We start from the raw sequence: 21,837 nt of genomic DNA, 5'->3' as shown, positions 1-21,837 counted from the left end.
TCGTCACCAGTGTGCAGAGTTTTCCCAGGAACATGCTTTCTCCCAGCCCTGAAAACAGGAAATGAAATGCGTTCAATGAGATTTACAACCAACGGACCCTTTGCATGAGGTCATATTCGTGGAGCAGAAAATCCCTAACGCACTTGGGGAGTCCAGGAAAGAAATCTCCAAATTCCTAATGGCTTGGCTTTTGAAAGACTGATGGTAACGAACAGCAGAGCTGAGATTTTCCCCTCGGCTGTCTCTCCGGACGTGGAACAGGTCCAGCTTTCCCTGTATTCCACATGCAATGGCTTCATCCCATCTTTCTGGCTTAGTATTTACTGCTGGGTTTTGAGATGGAAGTCGCAGAGTGGAAGTCTCTCTAGCCCCTCAGGCATCTGATGTCCCCTCCCCACAAGACATGTACTTGGCATTTCGCAGGGAGCACCCTGCTCCTCTGTGTGTCTCCATCTCTTGGCGTGAGGAGGGGAAGGGGCTCTCCCAAGCTGCTTTGGAAGGCTGACTTGACAGACACCTAGAATCTGTATCAGATCAGCGCTGGCCCTCTACGCCATTGTCAGCCATGGGGCAGCTCTCGGAGCAGTGGAGTGAATTCCTGCAAAGGGAACGACAGGAAACCTTCCTGAGGGTGGGGAATAGTCTCCCCAGGGAACTGGGGGCCTCCCCGCTGCCCCATGGACAAAGTACTAGAGAGCGGTCCTGAGAGGAGCAGCCCAGTTTTGGCCCTTGGGGGAAAGGGGGCGGATGGGACCTATCAGGGTTTCCCCATCTATGCTCATGCAACAAAGTTGTGGCATAAAGGGCCAGCTACTTCAGCCGTTGTGTCAGGATGTGGGTGAGACTGTTTCAGTGGCCGTTGGGAGCTGTACAGCAAAAGGCCCAGCTCATTTTGAAAATGTACCTTTGACGTTTCCAGCCCTTAGACAAATGAGATCTGTGTTTGCTGCTGCTAACGTCCGCGGGGATGTATGCAGCACTGTCCGAGAGCACACAGAGCGTCTCTGTGCCCTGCGCGCTCAGTCCAAGCACAGCGAGCACACAGCAGGCTGGGTGGAGTGACGTGCCCAGGGGAGGGAGCGAATGGGAGGCTGAGCTGCTCTGTTTTGAAACAATTGACTCCTGTTGGCTGGGCAGCAGAAGGGAGCCCAGAGGGGGGATTTGTAGCAATCTGAACTAATTCAAAACACTGCCGCACTTGCACAGCAATGCCAGGCTTTCAGGAGGAAACCTGCTTGTGGTTTTTATTCTTCCACATGGAGTCTGACAGCTTGTTCCCCACGCTGCTGAAACAACATTTAGCTCTATTTTATTGGCCCGGTTAGAGTGAAGTGCGAACATCGTTTCAGTGCCATGGAGCTTCAGGGGTGTGAATTCCTCCCTGTCAGTTCAGACCAGTTGGGGCCCATCTCCTGTGTGATTAGCTGCTTTCCAGCTCCCTGGGTACCCTTTTCCTGTGTTTGCCACAATTCCATGGAGCCGTATTTCCAGGTATCTGAGGTTTGGTAGGGCCTGTAGGAACTGTCACTCTGCAGACCTGAGGGACAGTTTTCTGACAATGACAGAATGTCTGCTGTGGGCCAGTTCACTTGGGTTTTCTCCATGTCAGTGTCCCAAATTAATTCCCAACTTCAAGGGCCAAATTCTGCCCATAGGTTTGAGAGCGCAGCTCCACTTCGTGACATGAGCTCCTGGACTTCTCACGTGCCCAGTGTAACTGAGGCAATGAAACCGTTGAGGTAGGCCCATTAATTCTCAATAAACTGCAGTCCATATGAAGCCATGTCTTGTGCTCCTGGCCTCGTGCTTTGGCTCAGGTGTATGTTAATAAATTACAAATAGGCAGGTTGACTACTTGAACTTTGTAGAGCTGCAAACAATAGGTATTAAAACGCTCTGTCCTGGGAATTATTTGAGGGACATTCTCTGGCCTGTGTTGTACAGGGGTCAGACTAGATGATCACAATGGTCCTGTGTGGTCTGTGACTCTCATTTTTAACCAGAAGCAGCCTGTTTTCTAATGCCTTTGCCATTTTGGCCCCTAGGAGGACAGCGCAGACCTAAAGTGTCAACTGCATTTTGCGAAAGAAGAGTCGGCTCTGATGTGCAAGAAACTAACAAAGTTAGCCAAGGAGAACGACAGCATGAAGGAGGAGCTGGTGAAATATCACTCCTTGTACGGGGACTTGGAGAGCTCTCTGTCCATAGAGGAGCTGGCGGACTCCCCTCATTCGCGAGAAGCAGAACTGAAGGCCCATCTGAAGCTCGTTGAGGAAGAAGCCAACATCCTGAGTCGGAGGATCGTGGAGCTCGAGGTTGAAAACCGCGGGCTGAGGGCAGAGATGGATGACATGAAGGGACAAGGCGACAGAGAGCTGATGGGGCAGGATATCCGGTTTGCTTTCTCCTCCACCAGCTGTGGGGACTCTGGGGAGAGCCAGGTGGAGCTGAGGCGACACCTGCAGTTCGTGGAAGAGGAGGCAGAGCTACTGAGGAGGTCGCTGATGGAGCTGGAAGACCAAAACAAGCTCCTCATGAATGAGCTGAACAAGTACAAGTCAGACCATGACCTGGACATCACCCTGTCAGAGGACAGCTGCTCGGTGATCAGCGAGCCATCCCAAGAGGAGCTGGCCACAGCCAAGGTGCAGATCAGCGAGCTCAGCGGCAAGGTGAAGAAGCTGCAGTACGAGAACCGCGTGCTGCTCTCTAACTTGCAGCGCTGTGACCTGGCCTCCTGCCAGACCACGAGGCCGATGATGGAGACCGATGCTGAGGCTGGCGACTCTGCGGACTGCATCCCGACCCCTCTCTGGAGAGAGGTGCCCGTTGGAGGAGAGAATGATGCCAAGGACCGCCCTGAGAGAGGGCCTGGCAACGGCAATGGGAAGTCTCAGGATAACAGCCCCACCCAGCTGTTCAAATCCAAGGACTTGGAGATTCTGCTCGGCATCCGGGACCAGGCCGCACTTGTCAGCAAAGCCATCGATGTCTTGATTTCGGACTCCAATGGCTTCACCCCCAGCCTGAAGGTGTGTCTGGACAATGACTGCATGGACCTGGTGCTGAGCGAGCCGGTGGATAACAACAGTGAAAGCACCAGTGACTCCAAGCTGATCAACATGATCTTCATGAGGCTCCGCGTCCTGCAGCAGGAGCTGAGCTCCTTCATGAGGAAGGTGGATCACATTGGGGACTGCTGGAAAGAGCAGATGGACCCTTTCGCCTTCCTGCCCAGCTGCGGCGCCCAGGACTCTCCCAAAGGAGCACTGCGCAAAGAGCACAGCTCTGACTTCCAGGTAGGGTGTTTTCCATGGCATTGCCGTTCCCGTGCAGTGGTGGTTGCTTTATTTGCCGTGCTGTTTCTCCTGCTTTAACAAAACAAACCCCACCTATAATGTAATCTTCCTTGTGCCTCTCTAGAGTGAATGACAAACTAACAACTCACTGCATGGTAATGAACCCACAGACAAGATAGGACTCTGCTCTAACAGAGTGTGCGTAGGGGGAAGGTGGAGCCCTGGAGATGGGGCAGGCAGAGGAACACTGTTTTGGGTCATCGTCACTTCAGAACTCTTGGGGCGTGGGCTGGCTGACACGGAGCCTGTCCCCAGCCACAGGTGAAGGGCTCTCAAGTACAGTCCTACCTCAGCATGCCCAGGGTCCATCCCAGGTGACTGCACTGTTCTGCAGACCCAGCAATAGCTGCCTGGTCTGATGCCAGATTCCCGTCATGGTGAAACATCCCCAAGTGAGCTCAGACCCCATCTAAGTGAGGCAGGAGGCTCATGTGAAATTGGCACAGTGCATGGGAGAGAGGGCGAGGGGTGCTGTCCTGGGTCTCCAGGATCCCGGTGGCACCCCACCTAACAGCCATTCTTTGGGAGAGAACTTCCCAGACCCTTTGCTAAGTGCTGCAGAGAGAGCCCATGAGCAAGAGACTCCAGAGTGAAGATCTGAAAGGCAAATTTCAGTAAGACTCTGAGCATGTCCTCTCGTCCCTGGGGAGCAGCCCCTCCATGCCGCTGGAGCAACAGGATGTGGCTTGTCCCAAAGCACGCAGTCCCGTCGAGATGCATGGTGGCGCTCCCCTTGAGGAGCGTCTCCAGCAGCACCATCTCCTCACGGCATAGACCCTTGGCCACCACCATCCAAAATCTGTCCTGCTGGGAATGTGCCAAAAACCCTGGGTTCACGCTGTTCCCCAAACCAGCCAGCACGCTCCCCCTCGCCTCCCTCGCCCCCACCCCGAGCTCCACATCGCCCAGCCCAGCCCATGTGCAGCAGGAGGAGGGGCACCATAGCTGAGAATTTGGAGACTGCCAGGGGAGGGTAGAGGGCTCCGGGCTCTGAAGAGGGAGCAGATTTCCAGACGTGGCCAGGTGGCAGTGCCCCTTTCCGAAGCACACTCTCATTTGTTCAGAGTTCTATTTTCCTGCATGCTGCTGGGTTTTAGTCCAACCCAGCCCGAGCCCCCACCCCACCAGTCACTGCATGGCACCATAACTGGGGTTTGCATATTTTTCCCCTCTCTCTCTCTCCCCCACCCCAAACAATCCAGCCCACGTGTCTCCTCATCCTGTGTTTCCTTTTGTTTTCCACATTGTCTTATGCCACTGTGCTGAAGCTCCTCTTCCTCTTCATCCTTTTCGTTGTCTTGTAGTTCTTTGCTGTTTCTGAGACCCATTGTTTTGTCTGTTTTTCTTTTCTTCCCGCCCTTTTGGTTTGTTCTCATTAACTTGCCCATGCATGCAGCAGCCAGACTTTAGGGATGGCCCAGACTGGGACGCCGCGGGGAGCCGGCCCCCTGACCTGTACCGCAGCAACAACGCCATGGACGTGGACCCCAGTGTGAAACTCCCCAGGAACTACAAGCCCTACCGACCGGACGAGAACGACTCCTATGTCACCGAGGTAGGTGAGCAGAGGGGGCGGGAGCGCCCCGCCCTGCAGGAGATGAGGCTGGCCTAGGAGATGCTGAGTCAGCGGGGGGAGGGGGAAGGCCAGAAGATGTGAAAGGGGAGGCACTGATGTGGGGCAGGGGTGGCTTTGCTGGGGCCCTTGGGGATCTGCCATGGGAGAGCTCTCGGCACGTGTGTTCAGCAGGCCCATGGCCCAGCTGGGTGAGAGGGAGCATGGGCCCACAGGGCTGCTGGATCACTCTGAAAGCTGCTTTCTGGAGCTTGCCAGATATGGGTGGGGAGAGCTCCCCTCTCTCTGTGGTAAATGGGGTGATGGGGGAGAGCACTGCTGAGCTAGTGGGGCAATGGGGCAGACTCCTTCCAGAGAGCAAAGACTCCAGCTAGCAGGCTGTGTCCTTCCCCATGTGCCAGCACCACCTGGAGGGGAGCCGGTTGTCCTGGGAGGAGAGGAGGCTGTGGGTTCCCGGGCTGCCATAAAGCCCTGCAGCCCCTCTCGTGTCTTGGAGCTCAGCCAGCTGGTGATATGGGCACTGCAGGCATGCTGCTCCCAGCAGGACCACTTCCCTAAGCAGACAGGCACAGTGCAGTCAGAGCCCAGTGCTCAAGAGAGGGACAAGCAGCATCAACCTGAGTGTCCCTAAAATGCACCTGACTCATGCATGATGGGTCTGTGTCTGTTAGCTGCTGTGGAGGATGGGGCTTCCCCCTCTCGCTATCTCCCACCTCTCTTCCCAGATTGCCCTGGGTCTGTCTGACGCGGGGAGGGGTTCTGATTGCTTCTCCACAGGCAGGAAAGTGCTGCCGGCCCCAAACGAGGAGTGCCTTGCCAAGAGAGCTCCCTGTGCTTTCTGCAAGCTGCCCACCCAGTGCTCCGTCTTCCTGACATGAAGCCTGGGGTAAATGGCTTTCCACAAGCTCTGGGAAACGTTGTCACATCCTGTCTCTGAGCCGCCTCCTCTGTGCCACGGGCTTTGTGCTCCTCTGGCGCAGCAACTTCGGTGTTACCCTCTGCTGAGCCAGGCTGCGGGTTTGTTGCCAGGTTTAGCCCCCGACCCAGGGTGGTTTCATGCTTTTGTTTCCAACTCCCGAAGTATCCACGGACCTAGCTCTTCTGCAGAGCATGTGGAATAGTCTGTGCGTGTCTCAAGAGCAGCCTTGTAGAGCACGTGGTACACTTCCGCAGCAGCTGCTCAGGTTGCAAGGCAGAGCTGTAATAAATTTGAAAGACCAGTTCCCTCCTCGTTTCAGCTGCATGTGTGGTTCACAGCAGGGACATGTAACTAGATGGAGGTTTAATTTGCCCCGAAGCTAACTCTGGGTTGGCTGGAAAGCCAGACAGTTTGGCCTTTGTGGCAGAAGATGGAGCCATGACTGACTGAGAAGCTCTGCCTCTCCCCTCCCCAGTCACTGCCCCAGAGCTCGGGTCAGGGCACTCACAGCATGGCCCTGCTCCCTGGTCCTACCTCCTCTGCCCAAGGCGTCGCTGGCGTGATTGGCAGCTTGGTCCGTCCCCGTCCCCTCGGACTGGCATTTCTGTGCTGCTGGGCCCAGTGCCCTCAGCTGCCCCATTGTCCCTGTGCAGCAGGCATGAGTCCTGACACTTGCCTTGGGCTACTGGGTAGTAGGGTTTTCCCCAGCCTGGCCTAAGAGGGTTTCCCCACCCTCTTAGCACTCTTCCCCCCGCCCACACACACACCCCTGCCGAGGCTGGGAGCTGCTGCCCTGCTGAACCCACCTGCTCTTCATTTCCTGCTCGGCCTGACTGTTCAGGAGGGACTGCTGTTCACAGCACCCTGCCTGCTGCTGCCTCAGCTCCCCTGCAGCCCCAGTGGTGGGCACCCTAGGGCAGGCATGGATCTGGCTCTGTGTGATGTTTCCGCCAGCTTAGTACTAGCTCTGTGGCCGTGCCCCTCCCCTGGTAGGGGGCGTGCTGGAGCGGGAGGGGAATGGCTCCAGGTATTCTGTACCACTGCAGCAGTGGTACAAGGCAGGGCCTGCACTGGAGGCCTCCCCAGCTCCTGGCTGCCCCTCAACAAGGGGGAGACAAACTGCCCCCCCGGGCCTGCACTGGCCAGTTTCTCCAGAGCAGGATCTGGGTTCTGAGCTGCCTTGGCATGAGTCTCATTGCTGTCTTTCCACGAAGCGGCGCGTTCCTGGCAGGCTGGCTCTGCTGATGGGAATCTCTGTACAAACTGGTGCCGTGTGTCTGTGCCCTGGCCTCCGGGTGCACGGTCCTGCTCCGCACCCGGCTGCTGTCTGGAAACCTTGAGCTGTGCCACCTGGCACGCTGCTCCCCGCACAGTCCCACAAGCAGCTGCAGTTCCTGTGTAGGGCTGAGCTCCGTGAGCTGGAGGGCCCGTCAGACCCGGGGAGGGCAGAGCCTCGGGAAAGGATGGAGCGGTTGGCCTGGGGCTGCGGATCCCGGGGGGCCCCAGCTCCCAGACGAGTGGGTGTGGGACACCCAGCCAGCAGTGGGGCTGTTGGCTCCGTTGCTCTGAACTAATCAAGGTCCAAACATGGGAAAAGGGTCTTTAAAATGTGGGGGTGGGACCCCAATGGCAGGGGACGGGCCCAATGGCTCACTAGAGGTCCTGTCCCTCCCTAGGGATCCTGTGAGCAGCCACCTACTGCCAGGCATGTCCAGTGACCCTTGGAGGGACGGGTGCACTGGGAGAGCAGAGCTGCTGGAAGGGGAACTTTCCAAGAGGCCAGTTCACACCCCAGCCTCCAGCATGTCTCCTCCAAGCACTGCTTACGGGGGCGCTGTCCTTGCACCACCCCTCTGCTCCTGTGCCAGGCCCGGTGTCTCCGAGCTGCTCCCTTAGTGCGGTGTGGCTCTGTGGCTAAACCGAGAGGGCTTTGGTTAGGGGCCCTGGCCTTTCCAAACCGCTGCTTGGCAGCAATGGCGTGAGCTCACCCCATCCCAGCAGCAGCATGATCAGGGCTGGGGCCTTTCTGCTCTCGTATGCCCAGGAGCAGTGGCTGCCGTGAGGCCTCAGTACAGCAAACAGCCACCTGCCCCAGGCTCCAAGTCCCTGTGTGCCTGTCTGCAGCTCCTCCCAGCTGCACGCCGCAGGGTCTACGAGCCTATGGGCCTTGGCTGGCTAGTGAACCTGGCGGGGAAGGATGTGGCTTCCCCATTTTAAAGCTGGCTTGGCTGCGGTGTAGAGAGGGGAAGTGATGAATCATAGAATCATAGAATATCAGGGTTGGAAGGGACCCCAGAAGGTCATCTAGTCCAACCCCCTGCTCGAAGCAGGACCAATTCCCAGTTAAATCATCCCAGCCAGGGCTTTGTCAAGCCTGACCTTAAAAACCTCTAAGGAAGGAGATTCTACCACCTCCCTAGGTAACGCATTCCAGTGTTTCACCACCCTCTTAGTGAAAAAGTTTTTCCTAATATCCAATCTAAACCTCCCCCACTGCAACTTGAGACCATTACTCCTCGTTCTGTCATCTGCTACCATTGAGAACAGTCTAGAGCCATCCTCTTTGGAACCCCCTTTCAGGTAGTTGAAAGCAGCTATCAAATCCCCCCTCATTCTTCTCTTCTGCAGGCTAAACAATCCCAGCTCCCTCAGCCTCTCCTCATAACTCATGTGTTCCAGACCCCTAATCATTTTTGTTGCCCTTCGCTGGACTCTCTCCAATTTATCCACATCCTTCTTGAAGTGTGGGGCCCAAAACTGGACACAGTACTCCAGATGAGGCCTCACCAATGTCGAATAGAGGGGAACGATCACGTCCCTCGATCTGCTGGCTATACCCCTACTTATACATCCCAAAATGCCATTGGCCTTCTTGGCAACAAGGGCACACTACTGACTCATATCCAGCTTCTCGTCCACTGTCACCCCTAGGTCCTTTTCCGCAGAACTGCTGCCTAGCCATTCGGTCCCTAGTCTGTAGCTGTGCATTGGGTTCTTCCGTCCTAAGTGCAGGACCCTGCACTTATCCTTATTGAACCTCATCAGATTTCTTTTGGCCCAATCCTCCAATTTGTCTAGGTCCTTCTGTATCCTATCCCTCCCCTCCAGCGTATCTACCACTCCTCCCAGTTTAGTATCATCCGCAAATTTGCTGAGAGTGCAATCCACACCATGAGCTCAAGGTCACGGCATGTGTCAGGAGCAGAGTCCAAGAGTGCAGCCTCTGAGCCCCCTCCTCTGTCCCTTGGCCAGGGTGGAGCCCAGGAGAACTGTATCCACCGTCCCCTCCAATGCACTCGCGCCTGCTCCTGGGCCTTGTTCTCCAGGGGAGAGGAACGAGGCCTGGGCATGGCAGAGTGCCAGGGGACTGACTCTGTCCGCTGCCCATGCAGATCAAGGAGCTGCAGCTGGTGCTGGCTGAAGCCAACGAGAGCCTGCGGGGCCTTCAGGAGCAGCTCACCCAAGAGAGGCAGCTGAGGAAGGAGGAGCTGGAGGACTTCTCCCAGAAGATCTGCCAGGTCAGTGAGAGGCGCCGCAGGGAGCTGCTGCAGTGGCCAGGTGGGGTCTATGCCATGACTGCCTGCCCCTGCCTGCGGTGGGGGTAACTGGAGGCAGCCAAGAGCCAGCCTGGGCCTTGGGGATAGTCACAGACCTTGGAGGAGACAAGCCCAGAACCCCACCACCTCCTGGGCAGGCACGAGGCAGCCACTGCCTGCCCCATCTGCTGGGGGAGAAGGGGAGTCTCCATGAGAGCTTGGGCTGTCAGCTCCTTCAGAGGAGTGTGCAGTACCCAGGGCCCCCCGCGGCTCGAACCCGTCTCCCCCCAGCGCTGGCAGAGCTGTGCCAGAGCCTCACCTTGAGACCTTCAGCGTGCCTGGGGCCCGCGGGATCGCCCCTTCCCCCAGCCCACCAGCGTGCCTGGGGCCCGCGGGATCACCCCTTCCCCCAGCCCACCAGCGTGCCTGGGGCCCGCGGGATCGCCCCTTCCCCCAGCCCACCAGCGTGCCTGGGGCCCGCGGGATCGCCCCTTCCCCCAGCGTGCCTGGGGCCCACGGGATCGCCCCTTCCCCCAGCGTGCCTGGGGCCCACGGGATCGCCCCTTCCCCCAGCCCACCAGTGTGCCTGGGGCCCGCGGGATCGCCCCTTCCCCTAGCCCACCAGCGTGCCTGGGGCCCGCGGGATCGCCCCTTCCCCCAGCCCACCAGCGTGCCTGGGGCCCGTGAAATGACTCCCTCCGCCCCCTGCCAGCGCACCCGGGGATGGCTCGCAGGATTGCCCTCTTCCCCCGCCCACAAGCATGCCCGTGGGATCAGCCCCCACCCCTGCAGCATGCCCAGGGCCTGCGGGATTGCCCTCTTCCCCCGCCCACAATCATGCCCGTGGGATCAGCCCCCACCCCTGCAGCATGCCCAGGGCCTGCGGGATTGCCCTCTCCCAGTGCCCACCAGTGCACCTGGGGCCCTTGGGATCCCCACAGCGTGCCCAGGGCCAGCGGGATCACTCCCTCCCCCCCCAGCACACTCGCGGGACCATCCCCTCCCTCCCCTGCCCACTAGCATTCCTGAGGCCTGCGTGATCCTCTCTCCCCCCATCCACCAGCGTTCCTGGGACCCCCTGGCCCACTAGCGTGCCCGGGGCTTGTGAGGGGCGCACACACGCCCCATAGCCTGTCATCAGGGCAATCATCCAACATGTCTGTATTTCTCCCCCCTCCCCGCTGTTGCTCCCCACAGCTCCCCGGCACAGCACCACTATCTCCAGAGCCAGGTGACCCTGCTCTGAGCGCCCCTGGGACAGGACTGGGCCCTCCCTCTTCCACCGCTGCTCTCCCGGTGCCCATGAGGCCAGGAATGAGTGACAGCCCTAGGAGCTCTGCTCCAGTCTCAGCCCCTCCCCACCAGGGGCCTAATCCCCCAGTCCCGCCACCTGCGCAGATCCTGCAGCAGCGCCCACTGGGGGTCCTCGCGCGGCCCAGGGGAGGGTCCTTCTCACAGTGGCTCTCCCCCAGCTGCGGGAAGATCAGCAGAAGGCTCTCCTGAGGCGGGAGTTCGAGCTGCAGAGCCTGAGCCTCCAGAGGCGGCTGGAGCAGAAGTTCTGGAGCCAGGAGAAGAACCTCCTGGTGCAGGAATCCCAGCAATTCAAGCAGAATTTCCTGCTTCTCTTCATGAAGCTCAAGTGGTTCCTCAAACGCTGGAGGCAGGGGAAGATCCTCCACAGTGAGGGCGATGGCTTCTTGGAGGTAGGGCGTGCTGCCTGGCCTGCGTGCCATGGGGGTCCCTGCTGCAGCCAGGAGCTCCCATCCCATAGTCTGCTGGGTACTAGGCTGCACTGTCCCAACTGGAGTGGAGACCTGCAGCAGAGTCTGGGCAGGCAGGTGGCATGGAGTGGAGCCTATTCCAGCCTTTGTGACCCTACACATAGATATGCAGCCTGCAGAGCCTGTGGGTCGCAGCCCGGGAGGGAGCTCGGCATGCTGGGACCTGCAGTCTCTGGGCTATCAGCTGGGTAGAGTCAGCGTTGCCAACCCCCATCACTTCCAGCCTGGGGAGGGTCCCTGTAGGGACAGTGGGGGTCAGTCTGGCTTAGCCGTTCCTTCCTCTCTCACACTGGACTGCGGATAAGGTGCCACCTGGTGCCACCCGCACGCTCTGCAGCCCCCTAAGAGTCCTGCTCATTTAACCCAGGTCACTGCAGGGACCAGCTGCTGGGCAGTAAAGTCCTGCAGTGTCCTGAGGTGAAGGGCCCCGTGGCCCATTGCTGAGCCAGCTACTCCCCGCCCTGTGCTCTGTCCTGGGTGGTTTCCTGCGTCTGGGCTGACATCTCACCCCAGACTCAGTGGGTTCCGAAAGGCCCCAGGCTTAGGCTGTGCATGGGGACACCTGGGCAGTGCCGTCCAGGGTTGGCCTGCGCTGGATCCTGCCCCCTTTTCTGCAGCAGAAGGGAGGCTGGGCAGCTCGGCGCAGGGGGAGGCGTGGGAGCAGCATGGAGACGTGGGAGCCACAGCAGGGCTAGTGTCCATTGTTCTGTGGGCAGAGGTGGTGCCTGGCACAGGGTTTTTCTGGTGGGGGCATGCTGCTGCCTGGGGCCACCTCTCAATGGTGCTGGCTGCTGGAAACCTGCTGGCTGTTACACAATGTCAGCTTGCACTCAGCTCCCCAGCAATGGTCACATGCTAGGGAGGAGGTCACAGGGCAGGAAGCAGGAGAATCCGGAGTCAGCGCAGGTCAGCCCTCAGACTCCAGCCCTGCATCCAAGCAGACAGGCCAGGGCCTGTTAGTCTGCGGGCTGCACCTCTGCATCATTACTGTTCCTGCGCACGTCCATGAGACGCCCATCTACATGCCAAGCCAGGGCAGCTGCTCCCTGCTCTAATGCCAGTTAAGTGCATAGCTGCCCCTCGGGGAAGCTTGCCCAACACCTGTCTGTGCCGAGCCCGAGTCCCTCGCTTCTCTGAGCACTAAACGTCTTCACAAACGAGAACAAATGACGTGCACAGAGTGTGCTGCCTCTGGCCGGCAGCAACTGTGTCTGAGGCTTGGTAACAACAGCCTCATTATGGCCCGGCCTTGTGCTGAGGCCAGAAGATGACTCTGTGCCCTGGCACGAGGCTGCAGTTTCTGGTGCCTGGTACGGAAGAGCCAGAAACACGAGCTGGGGAGGTGCTGAGACCAGATCACCCCCACCCCACAGCTCTGCTGAAGGCCCTCAGTCCACGCATGCAGCTCCTCCGTTACTCCAGTCCTGGGCCCCACACACAGCTCTCCTGGTGGCCCTCCATCCCAGCTCGCAGTCACCCCCTATCCCTGGCCTCTGTTGGGTACAGGCAGCCATGGGTGCCAGCTTCTCCCTGCCCCAGGGCCCCTTCCCCCCACTCCCCTGGGCCAGGAGCCCCTCGTCTGCCCGTGGCTGGAGGCTGAGGGGGACCATTGTATCTTGTTGTGCTTCCAGGTGAACAGCATGAAAGAGCTGTACCTACTGATCGAGGAGGAGGAGCTCACCCCACAGCAGCAGGCCGATAACAAGATGTGTGCCGGAGACACCTGGACCCAGAACACGGTGAGCTGGGACCCTGGCACGCCTGCTGCGGTGGGCGCCCAAGCGCTGAGCTTGGGCGGGGGGGCAAGTGCTCTGTAGTCTCTGGGCTCAGCCCGGCTCCCCGGGCACAGGCTGGTGCCTGGCTCTAGCAAAGAGTGAGCGTAGAGACTGGGCATGTTTGTGGGCAGGGTGCCTTACATCCCCCCTTCCTTTCCCACTCCGTTCTCGTTTCCCAGGAGCCAAGCACACCCAGGACCAGGAGGCTGTGCAGGGCCAGGCTGAGGCGGGAGGGTGCTGTTTCCCTGGGAGCTCAGGCAGCCCGGGGCCCTGTGCGTGTCTGCTGCAGCAGCCCCTCAGTCCTTCCATCCCGGCCCCTCTCCTGGGCTGGCAGAAGGGACTGCGGGTCGGTGTGCTGCACCCCAAGCCCAGCACCAATGGCCTGGTCACAGTCAGACCCTGCTGCCCAGGCAATGAGGCCAGAAGCCCTGATGTGGCTGCTCCTGCTATTTGTAAGCATTGGGGATTGATCGGGAAGTGTTAATGCCGCGCAGACAAGCCGAGGGAGCCCCTGAACCCGGTGCCGTGGCTCCCAGTGCCGGCAGGAATGTGGGTGTTCCTCAGAGAGCAGGGGCTGCAGATCCTGTGCAGGGGTGGGCAGGTCTGTACTGGAAACATCACCCGCTGCTGGGGGCTGTGGGGAGGCGTTCATAGGGGTGGAAGTGAGGCTGAGTGGGGGATGTCTCTGAGCCTGCCCCAGCTGAGGCCCATGGGCTCGGGTCCATGTTTACATCGGAGAGCAGCAGCCATCCAGATGTCTGTGTTTAGCCCTTGTAAGGCAGAAGCTGGATGGGGAGGGAGCCTGCATGCAGCTTCTAGGCTGGGCTCTGAGGGACACCGCAGTGCGGGGCACCTGTCGCCAGCTCCCCGCACCACCAGGACATCCCATAGCGGGGCAAACAGGGCAGCTGGCTGTGGGGTAAGCTCTGGCTGGCCGGAGTCTCTGCGCTGGGCCCCGGGGCTGGCCGGAGTCTCTACACTGGGGCATTACGCTTTCTGTGTCATGTAGAGCAAGGGGCTGGGCCTAACCAGCAAACTGCAGGCCTAGCTTGCGGCAGAGCCGCTGTGTCCTGTGGGCTCCAGCTTCCTGCTGCTCTATCTGCTGAGAACAAGGTGCGCTTGAAACCTGGCTCCTTACTATGAAAGACACAGCGTCTGGGTGTAGCCGGCAGTACAAAGGAGCCTGAACTTCCCATCCCTGGGGCTGCACACCAGGCTGCCCGGGATCTCACAGCGGAAGTGCCAATGAAGAGACACCCTCCTCCCCGCCTTCAGCCTGTGTGAGGCTCTGCTGGGGGCCTCCGTGGAGCGTGCCAGCCTTCATGCCCCTTTGCCCCTGTTCTGCAGACATTCCTCCTCTTCTCTGATCCTCCAGGGACGAACAGGGGTGTTGGGAGAGGCCCTGAGGCTGGCCTCCCAGCCACCCGGCAGGCCTGGCCTTCCTGAGACGGCGGCTGGGTGAGCTCAGTGGGCAGGGCCAAGTTCTGCAGGAACAGGCCCCTGCTGCAGCTTCCTCGGGCCCTTCCGCTTGTGGGGTTGGGGGAATGGCCTCTCACCTTCCTCACGGGCCAGGGAGGGGGTAGCCTCTACATGCTGACCCTAGGGTGGCTAGCAGGGGTCCCTGCACTGTTTCCCAGCCTTCTGCCCCGGAACTGCTCCAGCAGGGGTGGGGCGGCAGGCGGAAGCCAATGGGCACTGAGAGCGGGTGGCGGTGGGACACTGAGCTGCTCCGGCAGGAGCGGGGAGGTGGGCGGCGGGCGGAAGCCAATGGGCACTGAGAGCGGGTGGCAGTGGGACGCTGAGCTGCTCCAGCGGGAGCGGGGAGGTGGGTGGTGGGCGGAAGCCAATGGGCACTGAGAGCGGGTGGCAGTGGGACGCTGAGCTGCTCCGGCAGGAGCGGGGAGCTGGGCGGTGGGCAAGGACTCTCCCAGCCCTCGAGCAGCTGGCCAAAGTCCTTCTCCCGTTTGTGTGAGGGGCACTGGGGTGGGGGGGATTTGTGCAGCTCTGTCTCCCAGTCCTGTGCTCTGCCCTCCCAACTCTGCAGCCTACTGGCCTGAAGGGGCTAGGGGTTACTTCTGTGTCCCCTCTCCCATGGGGTCGTCATCCTCAGCAGGGGGTTTCTACGACAGGTTTGAGGACCATGAAATGAATCCAGTGTGTATTGCAGGGTGCAGCTGGAGTGCTGGCCTGGAGTGAGCCTTCCTCCCCCAGGTCCCAAGGCTGGCGGGGTGGGGGCTGGACAGCCCAGCTGGCCCCATTGCTGCTGAACTGGCTGTAGGGCAAGGCACATTCTTGAAACAAAATCCACGGGAGGAGGCAGCCCAGCCTAGACCAGACCCCTGGGGCCGGCAGAGCTGCCTCTCCTGTCCTCGCTGCCTGGCATAGACAGACACTGGGCCCGTGGAGCCCTGCGCCCGCGGCTCCGGGAGAGCGGACGGCAGCACCTCCCCCCAGGCAGATGTCTGTGAACAGCTGCCCGCGCTCACACCCTTCTCCCTTCCCCTGCCCGGCAGCCCAATGAGTACGTCAAGACCCTGGCAGACATGAAGGTGATCCTGAAGGAGCTGTGCACGGAGCTGCGCGAGGAGAGGCAGGGCGTGAATGAGCTGCAGCAGCAATTTGCCAAGGCCAAGGCTGCCTGGGAGGTCGAGCGGACTGAGCTCAAGTGCCATATCGCCCAGGTAAGAGCTGCAGACGCGCACTGGAGTCTTGGGGGGGGGGGCATTTTCCTCCTTTGGCTTCCCTTCCCCCGTCACCCCAAAATCCCTGCTTCAGGATGACCCTCCTTCCAGGCCAGCAGGATGGCCCCAGCAGACCCCCTTGGCAGGGCTTTGAATGCAACGGCAGCGTGTGCTCAGAGCCCAGCAGGGCAGAGCGTGCTTCCCAGTGTTTGTCTGATATTAGAGGGGCTGAGAGCGGCAGGAGACATCTGCAGCCTGATAAGCTGGGCTGGGGCAGAGGATGAAAGCAGAGCATTGTGGGAATCTTAATTAGTAATCTCTGCTCCTGCTGAGGGAGTTTCTATAGCAACAGGGCTGACACTGAGAATCCAATTGTTGGAGTAAATGATGCCCCTTATTTCCCTTGCAGGGATTGCTGGGCTGGGGACCCAGAGCAGGTGGGAGGAGTATCCTGGCTGGAGAGATCCCAAACAGAAGCAGTGGAGAGGCTGGCTGTGCATGCAGTGAGCCCTGAGGATGCTCAGCAGGGACCCTGGTTGAACAGGATAGCTGTCCAGCACCACTGTCATGAACTGGGATGTGGGCAGCCAAGCCTAGTGGTTGGAGCAGGACTCAGGCACCAGAGTCAGGAAGCCAGTAGGCAAGTAGGAAACGGACTGGGCAAGCCAAGAGCAATGCTGGGAACAAGCCAGGCTCAGGGCTGGAGCAAGGCTAGGAGCAGGGCAGGCACCAGAGAGCGCACAGCTGCAGGCGTGTGTGATGAGCAGCCAGAGATCATTCAGTCGTTGCTGATGGTCATAGGAGCAGGCCTGGTGACCTCCTCAGCCGGTCGGGTGGAATGGTCAATCAGGTGGCCTTGCTGTGCTAATAGGCTGCCCTGACACTGAGCAGGTGCAGCTACAAGTCCTCACTTCTGACAGTTCCTCATTTTAGGAGACAGTAAGAGGTGGTACCCTCCAAACTCCGCCCATAATCTATGCTCCACCCACATCATAGAATCATAGAATATCAGGGTTGGAAGGGACCTCAGGAGGTCATCTAGTCCAACCCCCTGCTCAAAGCAGGACCGATCCCCAATTAAATCATGTGATGCCAAAATGAGATGCCGCTTGCAGCGGATTGGTCGGCAGTTTTCAGATATTCCTTGGGTGCTGATTGGCAGTGAAAAAGTTAACAGCATTGCCATCTTTAGGCTGTAGGGTAACACACATGGAGCTGCATGGACCAACTCCCACCTCTCTGAGCTCTTTTGTCAGGCTCTCTTCAGACTCAGGCAGACACCACCACATCTGTGACACTAGGGTCACCTTTTCAACCAGGAGGCTCTGTATTTATCTCAGTGACTCCATCTCGCGTATGTCAGTTCACAAGTAGAAGGAAACGGCCTGACCTGGAGAATCAGTCTGGGATCAGAGAGTCAAGCTGGGCTTTTCCCTATGCCTAGGAAACCACTAATAAAGGCTCTGTAGCAGGTATTAGCACAGGTGTCGCTGAGTGGGAGCAAGTGAGCAGACTCCAGCCCCTTCTCTGTCAGCTGTGCTGGCTGGACAGGGCTGCCAGGAGCACAGAGTGATTTTAGTGCTTAAGGACAATGGCTCGGATTCTGATCCACACGCTGCAGCATGAAGGGCTGTTGCTGAGCAGACCTGCACTTTAAGGCAAGCAGATTCCAGTGACATTCCTGGCCCATCTGACAGTGAGGGTCCATTCTGCTAGCCTTGCAAAGCCAATTCATCTGGCAATCAGCATGTTTTCCTGACACCTGGAAATACTTGCCCAGTACATGTCTACTCTGTGGGCTTTCCCAGGATCAGGGCACGTGCAGTCCCTTGGCCGTGCAGTGTTGATGTCTCTGGCCTACAAATAGTCATCTCCAAGCTGTCGCATGCTCAGAGTCATGCCAGGCTTGCGTGCAGCTCAAAGCAGGCAGTGTTGAGATCAGCAGAACCCAAACTAGTGGAAATGAAGCCTGGATTTATGGCCTTACTGGCTCCGATGACCGGAGGCAATAAATGCTGGGTGACCACAATGCCCAGGCTTCAGGGGAACGTGTTACTTGACAGATTAATTTGGAGAACCTTTTCGTGGCCAGGATCTGCAGGAGGAGCGCAGTGCTGCATCTGCACCTGAGCTTGGGAGCTGGAGCCAGGGTGTTGACAAGACCTTCTGCTGGGGGTGCTGTGTGAGTCCCATGGGCCACATAGGGTTGCCAGGTGTCTGGTTCTCGACCGGAACGCCTGGTTGAAAAGGGACCCTGGGGGTGGCACTGCAGACCGGGCCGTTAAAAGTCCAGTCGGTGGCGCAGAAGGGCTAAGGCAGGCTCCCTGCCTGCCGTGGCTCCGTGCAGCTCCCGAAAGCAGCGGCATGTGCCCTCTCTGACTCCTATGCATTGGGCAGCCAGGGGGCTCTGCACGCTGCCCCCGCCCCAAGTGACCACTCTGCAGCTCCCATTGGCCAGGAATCGCGGCCAATGGGAGCTGCGGGGGCGGCGCTTGCTGATGGAGTAGTGTGCAGAGTCGCCTGGCCGCATTGCTGCATAGGAGCCAGAGGGGGGACATGCTGCTGCTTCTGGGAGCTGCTTGTGGTAAGCGCTGCCCGGAGCCTGCACCCCTGACCCCCTCCCATGCCCAAACCCCCTGCCCCAGCCCATATCTCCCTCCTGCCCTCCAAACCCCTTGGTCCCAGCCTGGACCACCTTCTTGCACCCCAAATCCCTCATCCCTGGGCCCCCTCCCACACTCTGGACCCCCCAGCTTGGAGCCCCCTTCTGCACCCCAAATCCCTCATCTCCGGTTCCCCACCAGCCTGGTGAAAATGAGCGAGTGAGTGAGGGTGGGGAGAGTGAGTGACAGAGGGAGGGGGGATGGAGTGAGCGGGGGCAGGGCCTTGGAGGAGGGGCAGTGCAAGGGTGTTTGGTTTTGTGCGAGCAGAAAGTTGGCAACTCTAGGGTCAAACCAGGCATCCTTGGGGATGTCAGTAGTCAGGGAGCAAAGCTTGTTTCTAATGGTGGTTAACCCTGCTGGGAAAGGGGCGCTCTCTGTTTGGGGGGCAGGGGTGGGGGGGTCATAGAAGCAGTCAGTGGAATTGTCAGGGACCCTCTCCAGCTGAGCAGGCTGTGTGTGCAGGCCATTTGCAGGCAGTAAATCATGGGCCGGGGGCAGGAGAACAGTTAGGCCATTAGGCAAACAAGCTGGTGTCTTTGGCCACTCTCTGACACCAGGGCACCTTTTCTGTCCCGTCGTCTAACTCTTACTGCTTTGGAAATGTAGTGAGGCTTCCTGTTGGTTTCATCCCCATCGCGCTGAGCTGTCTGGGGCTGGGGGCCGTGTCAGTGTGATGCTAGCTTAATGTGATTGTAAGGGCCTGCTCAGAGATGCACTGGGCCCTCATGAAGTCATGAATAATAAACCATTTGCCAGCCCCGTGCTCCAGAGGTGTCATTCTTAGGCTTTCCTCCAGACTCCAGTATCCCCTAGTGTCATTGGACTGGCCTGGCTTTAAGCATCTGTGCAGCATCCAGACCCATTTATCACCAAGCTCAGAATAATCATTTCCCACTCTGCTGTCTGAGCCGTTGTCTGCCAGAGGACTTGAGCCCTGCCCTGGCTCCCTGCTAGCTGGACCCTGCCGTGTGGTGTAGTGGTATGGCCTCATCTGTCTCACGGGGGTCTGTGTCTAACCTGCCCTTGGACGCCCTGAGCTCTGTTCTCTTCTCTGATTGCTTTCCCTGGATCTTCATCTTCCTTTTTGCAAGGCAGATCCATGAGAAACTAACTGAGAACCCAGTTTGGTTTACACCCCAAAATGGCCAGCTGTTGTTCGGTGCTACCTCCCAAGGCACTGGACACGGCTCGAGGGGTTAGTCCCCACGCGGTACCCCTGCCCCTACTGCTGATCCGATGTTTCTGGCAGCGGCAGCATCTTTTGCTGATGCTCTCTCTGAGCAGCTGTCAGTGGCTTCAACCTGCCTCTCAAGCCATCACACGCTTAAGCCCCTTGTGAGCTGTCTGAGCTGCTGAGCCCAGGATGAGACACACACAGATTCACCCCTGCTTGCGAGCTGGTCTCAGGGCTTGGGAGATCCTGGGTATCGTATCCCATGCCTCTTGCCTCCAGGGCACAGCATGGGCTGGCTTGGGGCTCTAGGATTTCCCATAGCCCGCCCTAGCCCTGCCTCCTCCCAGCGTGGCCCCTTGCCTTCAGAGTGCTTTGTCTGTGTCCAGGCTCCGGCCAGCCAGGAGTCTCCCTGCTGCGTGGGAAGGGGACAGCCACCTGCTCTCCGCCTGAGTGCTCCTTGCTGCTGTCCCTCTCCCAGGTGTGGGGTGTTAGCCTGTCTACTAAGCGCTGCTCTCACTGCCTGGCCTCAGTACTGTATTGTGCAGGCACCCTGTGATCCCAGTCCCACTCAGGTTGTGCCCCAAAACCCCTGTGCTGGCTTCTGGGCCCATTCCTCATGCAGCACTGGCAGGGGCTAAACCCGGGTTTCTTCTGCTCATTCCTGGTGTGTGCCCAGAGAGGGGCTCAGACGCTGCCACAGGGAGTGTGGTATGACTAGATAATGGGCCAGAGGCAAGCTGAAGATCTCCTGGCACTTTTCCCGAAGAACTGGGGCTAACTAACCTGGGGACGGAGTCCCCCAGCCTGGGACGCTGAGGGTCCTACCCGGGGAGTGTTTGTCCCTGTGCAGTCAGTGCCCAGCTGGGATCTGGCTCGTTGCTTTGAGTACAAGAGGCGCCATCTCCCAGGATCCTCCATGGGGTCCCAGCCAGCGATCGGCTGCAAAGATCTGTAATGCCCCTTCTCGCGCCCGCGCCTCTGAGCTGGGTTCTCTCTCCCAGCCAGCCCTCCAAGAGCCACCAGGCCACAGGCTGCTAGCACCTGAGCTTGCATGTTCAGCTTTGTACTTCCCTTCTGCATGACCATGGCTGCAGCTGCCCTGCTGGTCCTTTAAGAAAGAGACTGTCCCCTTGTGGGCACAGCAGCTCCAGGAGGACATGCAGGTGAGGCTCTGGGAAGCTGACTCAGCAATAGCCCCCTAGCCCAGCCCAGTGTTAGCAAGGGCTGGTGGTTGGCAGGCTGTAATACTCACCTGGAGGCGGGTGTTCCTGCGGTCTGATCTCCTCTCCCCTGGATTCCCCGCAGCTGGAGTCGAAGGTTGGGAAAGGGGTCCCGGAGCGAGCCCCATCGGACTGGAAAGTGGCTCTGAAGAGGGAGCGAGAGGAACACCAGCACCTCCTGGCCGAGTCCTACAGCGCAGTCATGGACCTCACCAAGCAGCTCCAGATCAGTGAGAAGAACTGGAACCAGGAGAAGGTGGAGCTGCTGGGCAGGTTCAAGGATGAGCAGCAGCAGGCAGAGCAGCAAGTGAAAGAGCTGCAGAACAAAATCAACCAGGTAGGGGCGTACGCACGCACGTGCCGCTCACTGGAGTGTGCCTGCCCACGCTCCTGAGCTCACACTCACAGAGACGCTCATGGGAGCATTGTTCCTGCATGTGTACATGCACACGCATGTGAGCTGGTGCTTAAAGATGCTCCTGGGAGCATACCCTCGTGTGTACATGTACGTGTCGCTGGGCTCACACTCACAAAAGTGCTTGCTGCTCATGGGGCTTTGTGCGACCGTGCGAGTGCATGGATGCTCCCAAGCTCTCACGCCAGTGCTCTCTGCTCCCATGAACGCACGTGCTCACATGAGTGTACGTGTGTACAGCCACTGCCAGGCATGCTCCCACGCAAGTGATCCCAGCCTGCTTTTGCACGTGCTCACATGACACTTGCGTAGTGCACACTCTTGGGAACATGCTAACAGGAATACACGTTCGCACATCCCCCAAACTGCTCTCAGAAGCCCCCTCCCCTGCAGGCAGTGGCTCACGCTTTGTGGTGACTGGGTGAACGCAGGCCTTGCTAGCTGGTTTGTCTGATCCCCAGGGTGGAACTCATCCCCTCTGCCTTTGGCTCGCTGTCCCCCCTTGTGGGTCTGCCCCAGTCCTTAGGTCTCCCACTCCCCATGCAGCAGTCCTGTAAGCTTCCCAGCCCAGCTGTGTTCCAGCAGCTCCAGCCAGGCTCCTGCAGCCCCCCCGAGTCGAGTGCGGCTCTGGGCCTGCCCTGAGCCTGAGGAGTCCAGTATGTCCACTGGCCGAGAGCGCTCTGGGCCATGGGAAAGCCATCGCGCTGCTGAGCCCCAGTTCAGCCGTCGCTGCCTGCAGGA

General features: G+C 59.1%; 1 protein-coding gene across 6 annotated transcripts in view; it reads left to right on the top strand.

The window, feature by feature from the left end:
- The window catches only part of MTCL2 (microtubule crosslinking factor 2), an 83,120-nt gene that overhangs the window by 45,893 nt on the left and 15,390 nt on the right, over positions 1–21,837 (top strand). For 5 of the 6 annotated variants that reach the window (XM_048820787.2, XM_075118847.1, XM_048820785.2 and 2 more), the window contains exons 5-11: positions 2,046–3,299; positions 4,756–4,914; positions 9,244–9,369; positions 10,860–11,090; positions 12,800–12,907; positions 15,457–15,624; positions 20,767–21,018. In XM_048820787.2, the coding sequence (XP_048676744.1) occupies positions 2,046–3,299; positions 4,756–4,914; positions 9,244–9,369; positions 10,860–11,090; positions 12,800–12,907; positions 15,457–15,624; positions 20,767–21,018 (2,298 nt within the window). The remainder of the gene's footprint in view (positions 1–2,045; positions 3,300–4,755; positions 4,915–9,243; positions 9,370–10,859; positions 11,091–12,799; positions 12,908–15,456; positions 15,625–20,766; positions 21,019–21,837) is intronic. The other variant, XM_075118846.1, reaches the window with a different exon arrangement.

Source organism: Caretta caretta, chromosome 13, assembly GCF_965140235.1.
Source record: "Caretta caretta isolate rCarCar2 chromosome 13, rCarCar1.hap1, whole genome shotgun sequence".
NCBI lineage: Eukaryota > Metazoa > Chordata > Testudines > Cheloniidae > Caretta > Caretta caretta.
The sequence above is the reverse complement of the archived record's forward strand: the minus strand, read 5'-3'. Positions and strand labels throughout refer to the sequence as shown.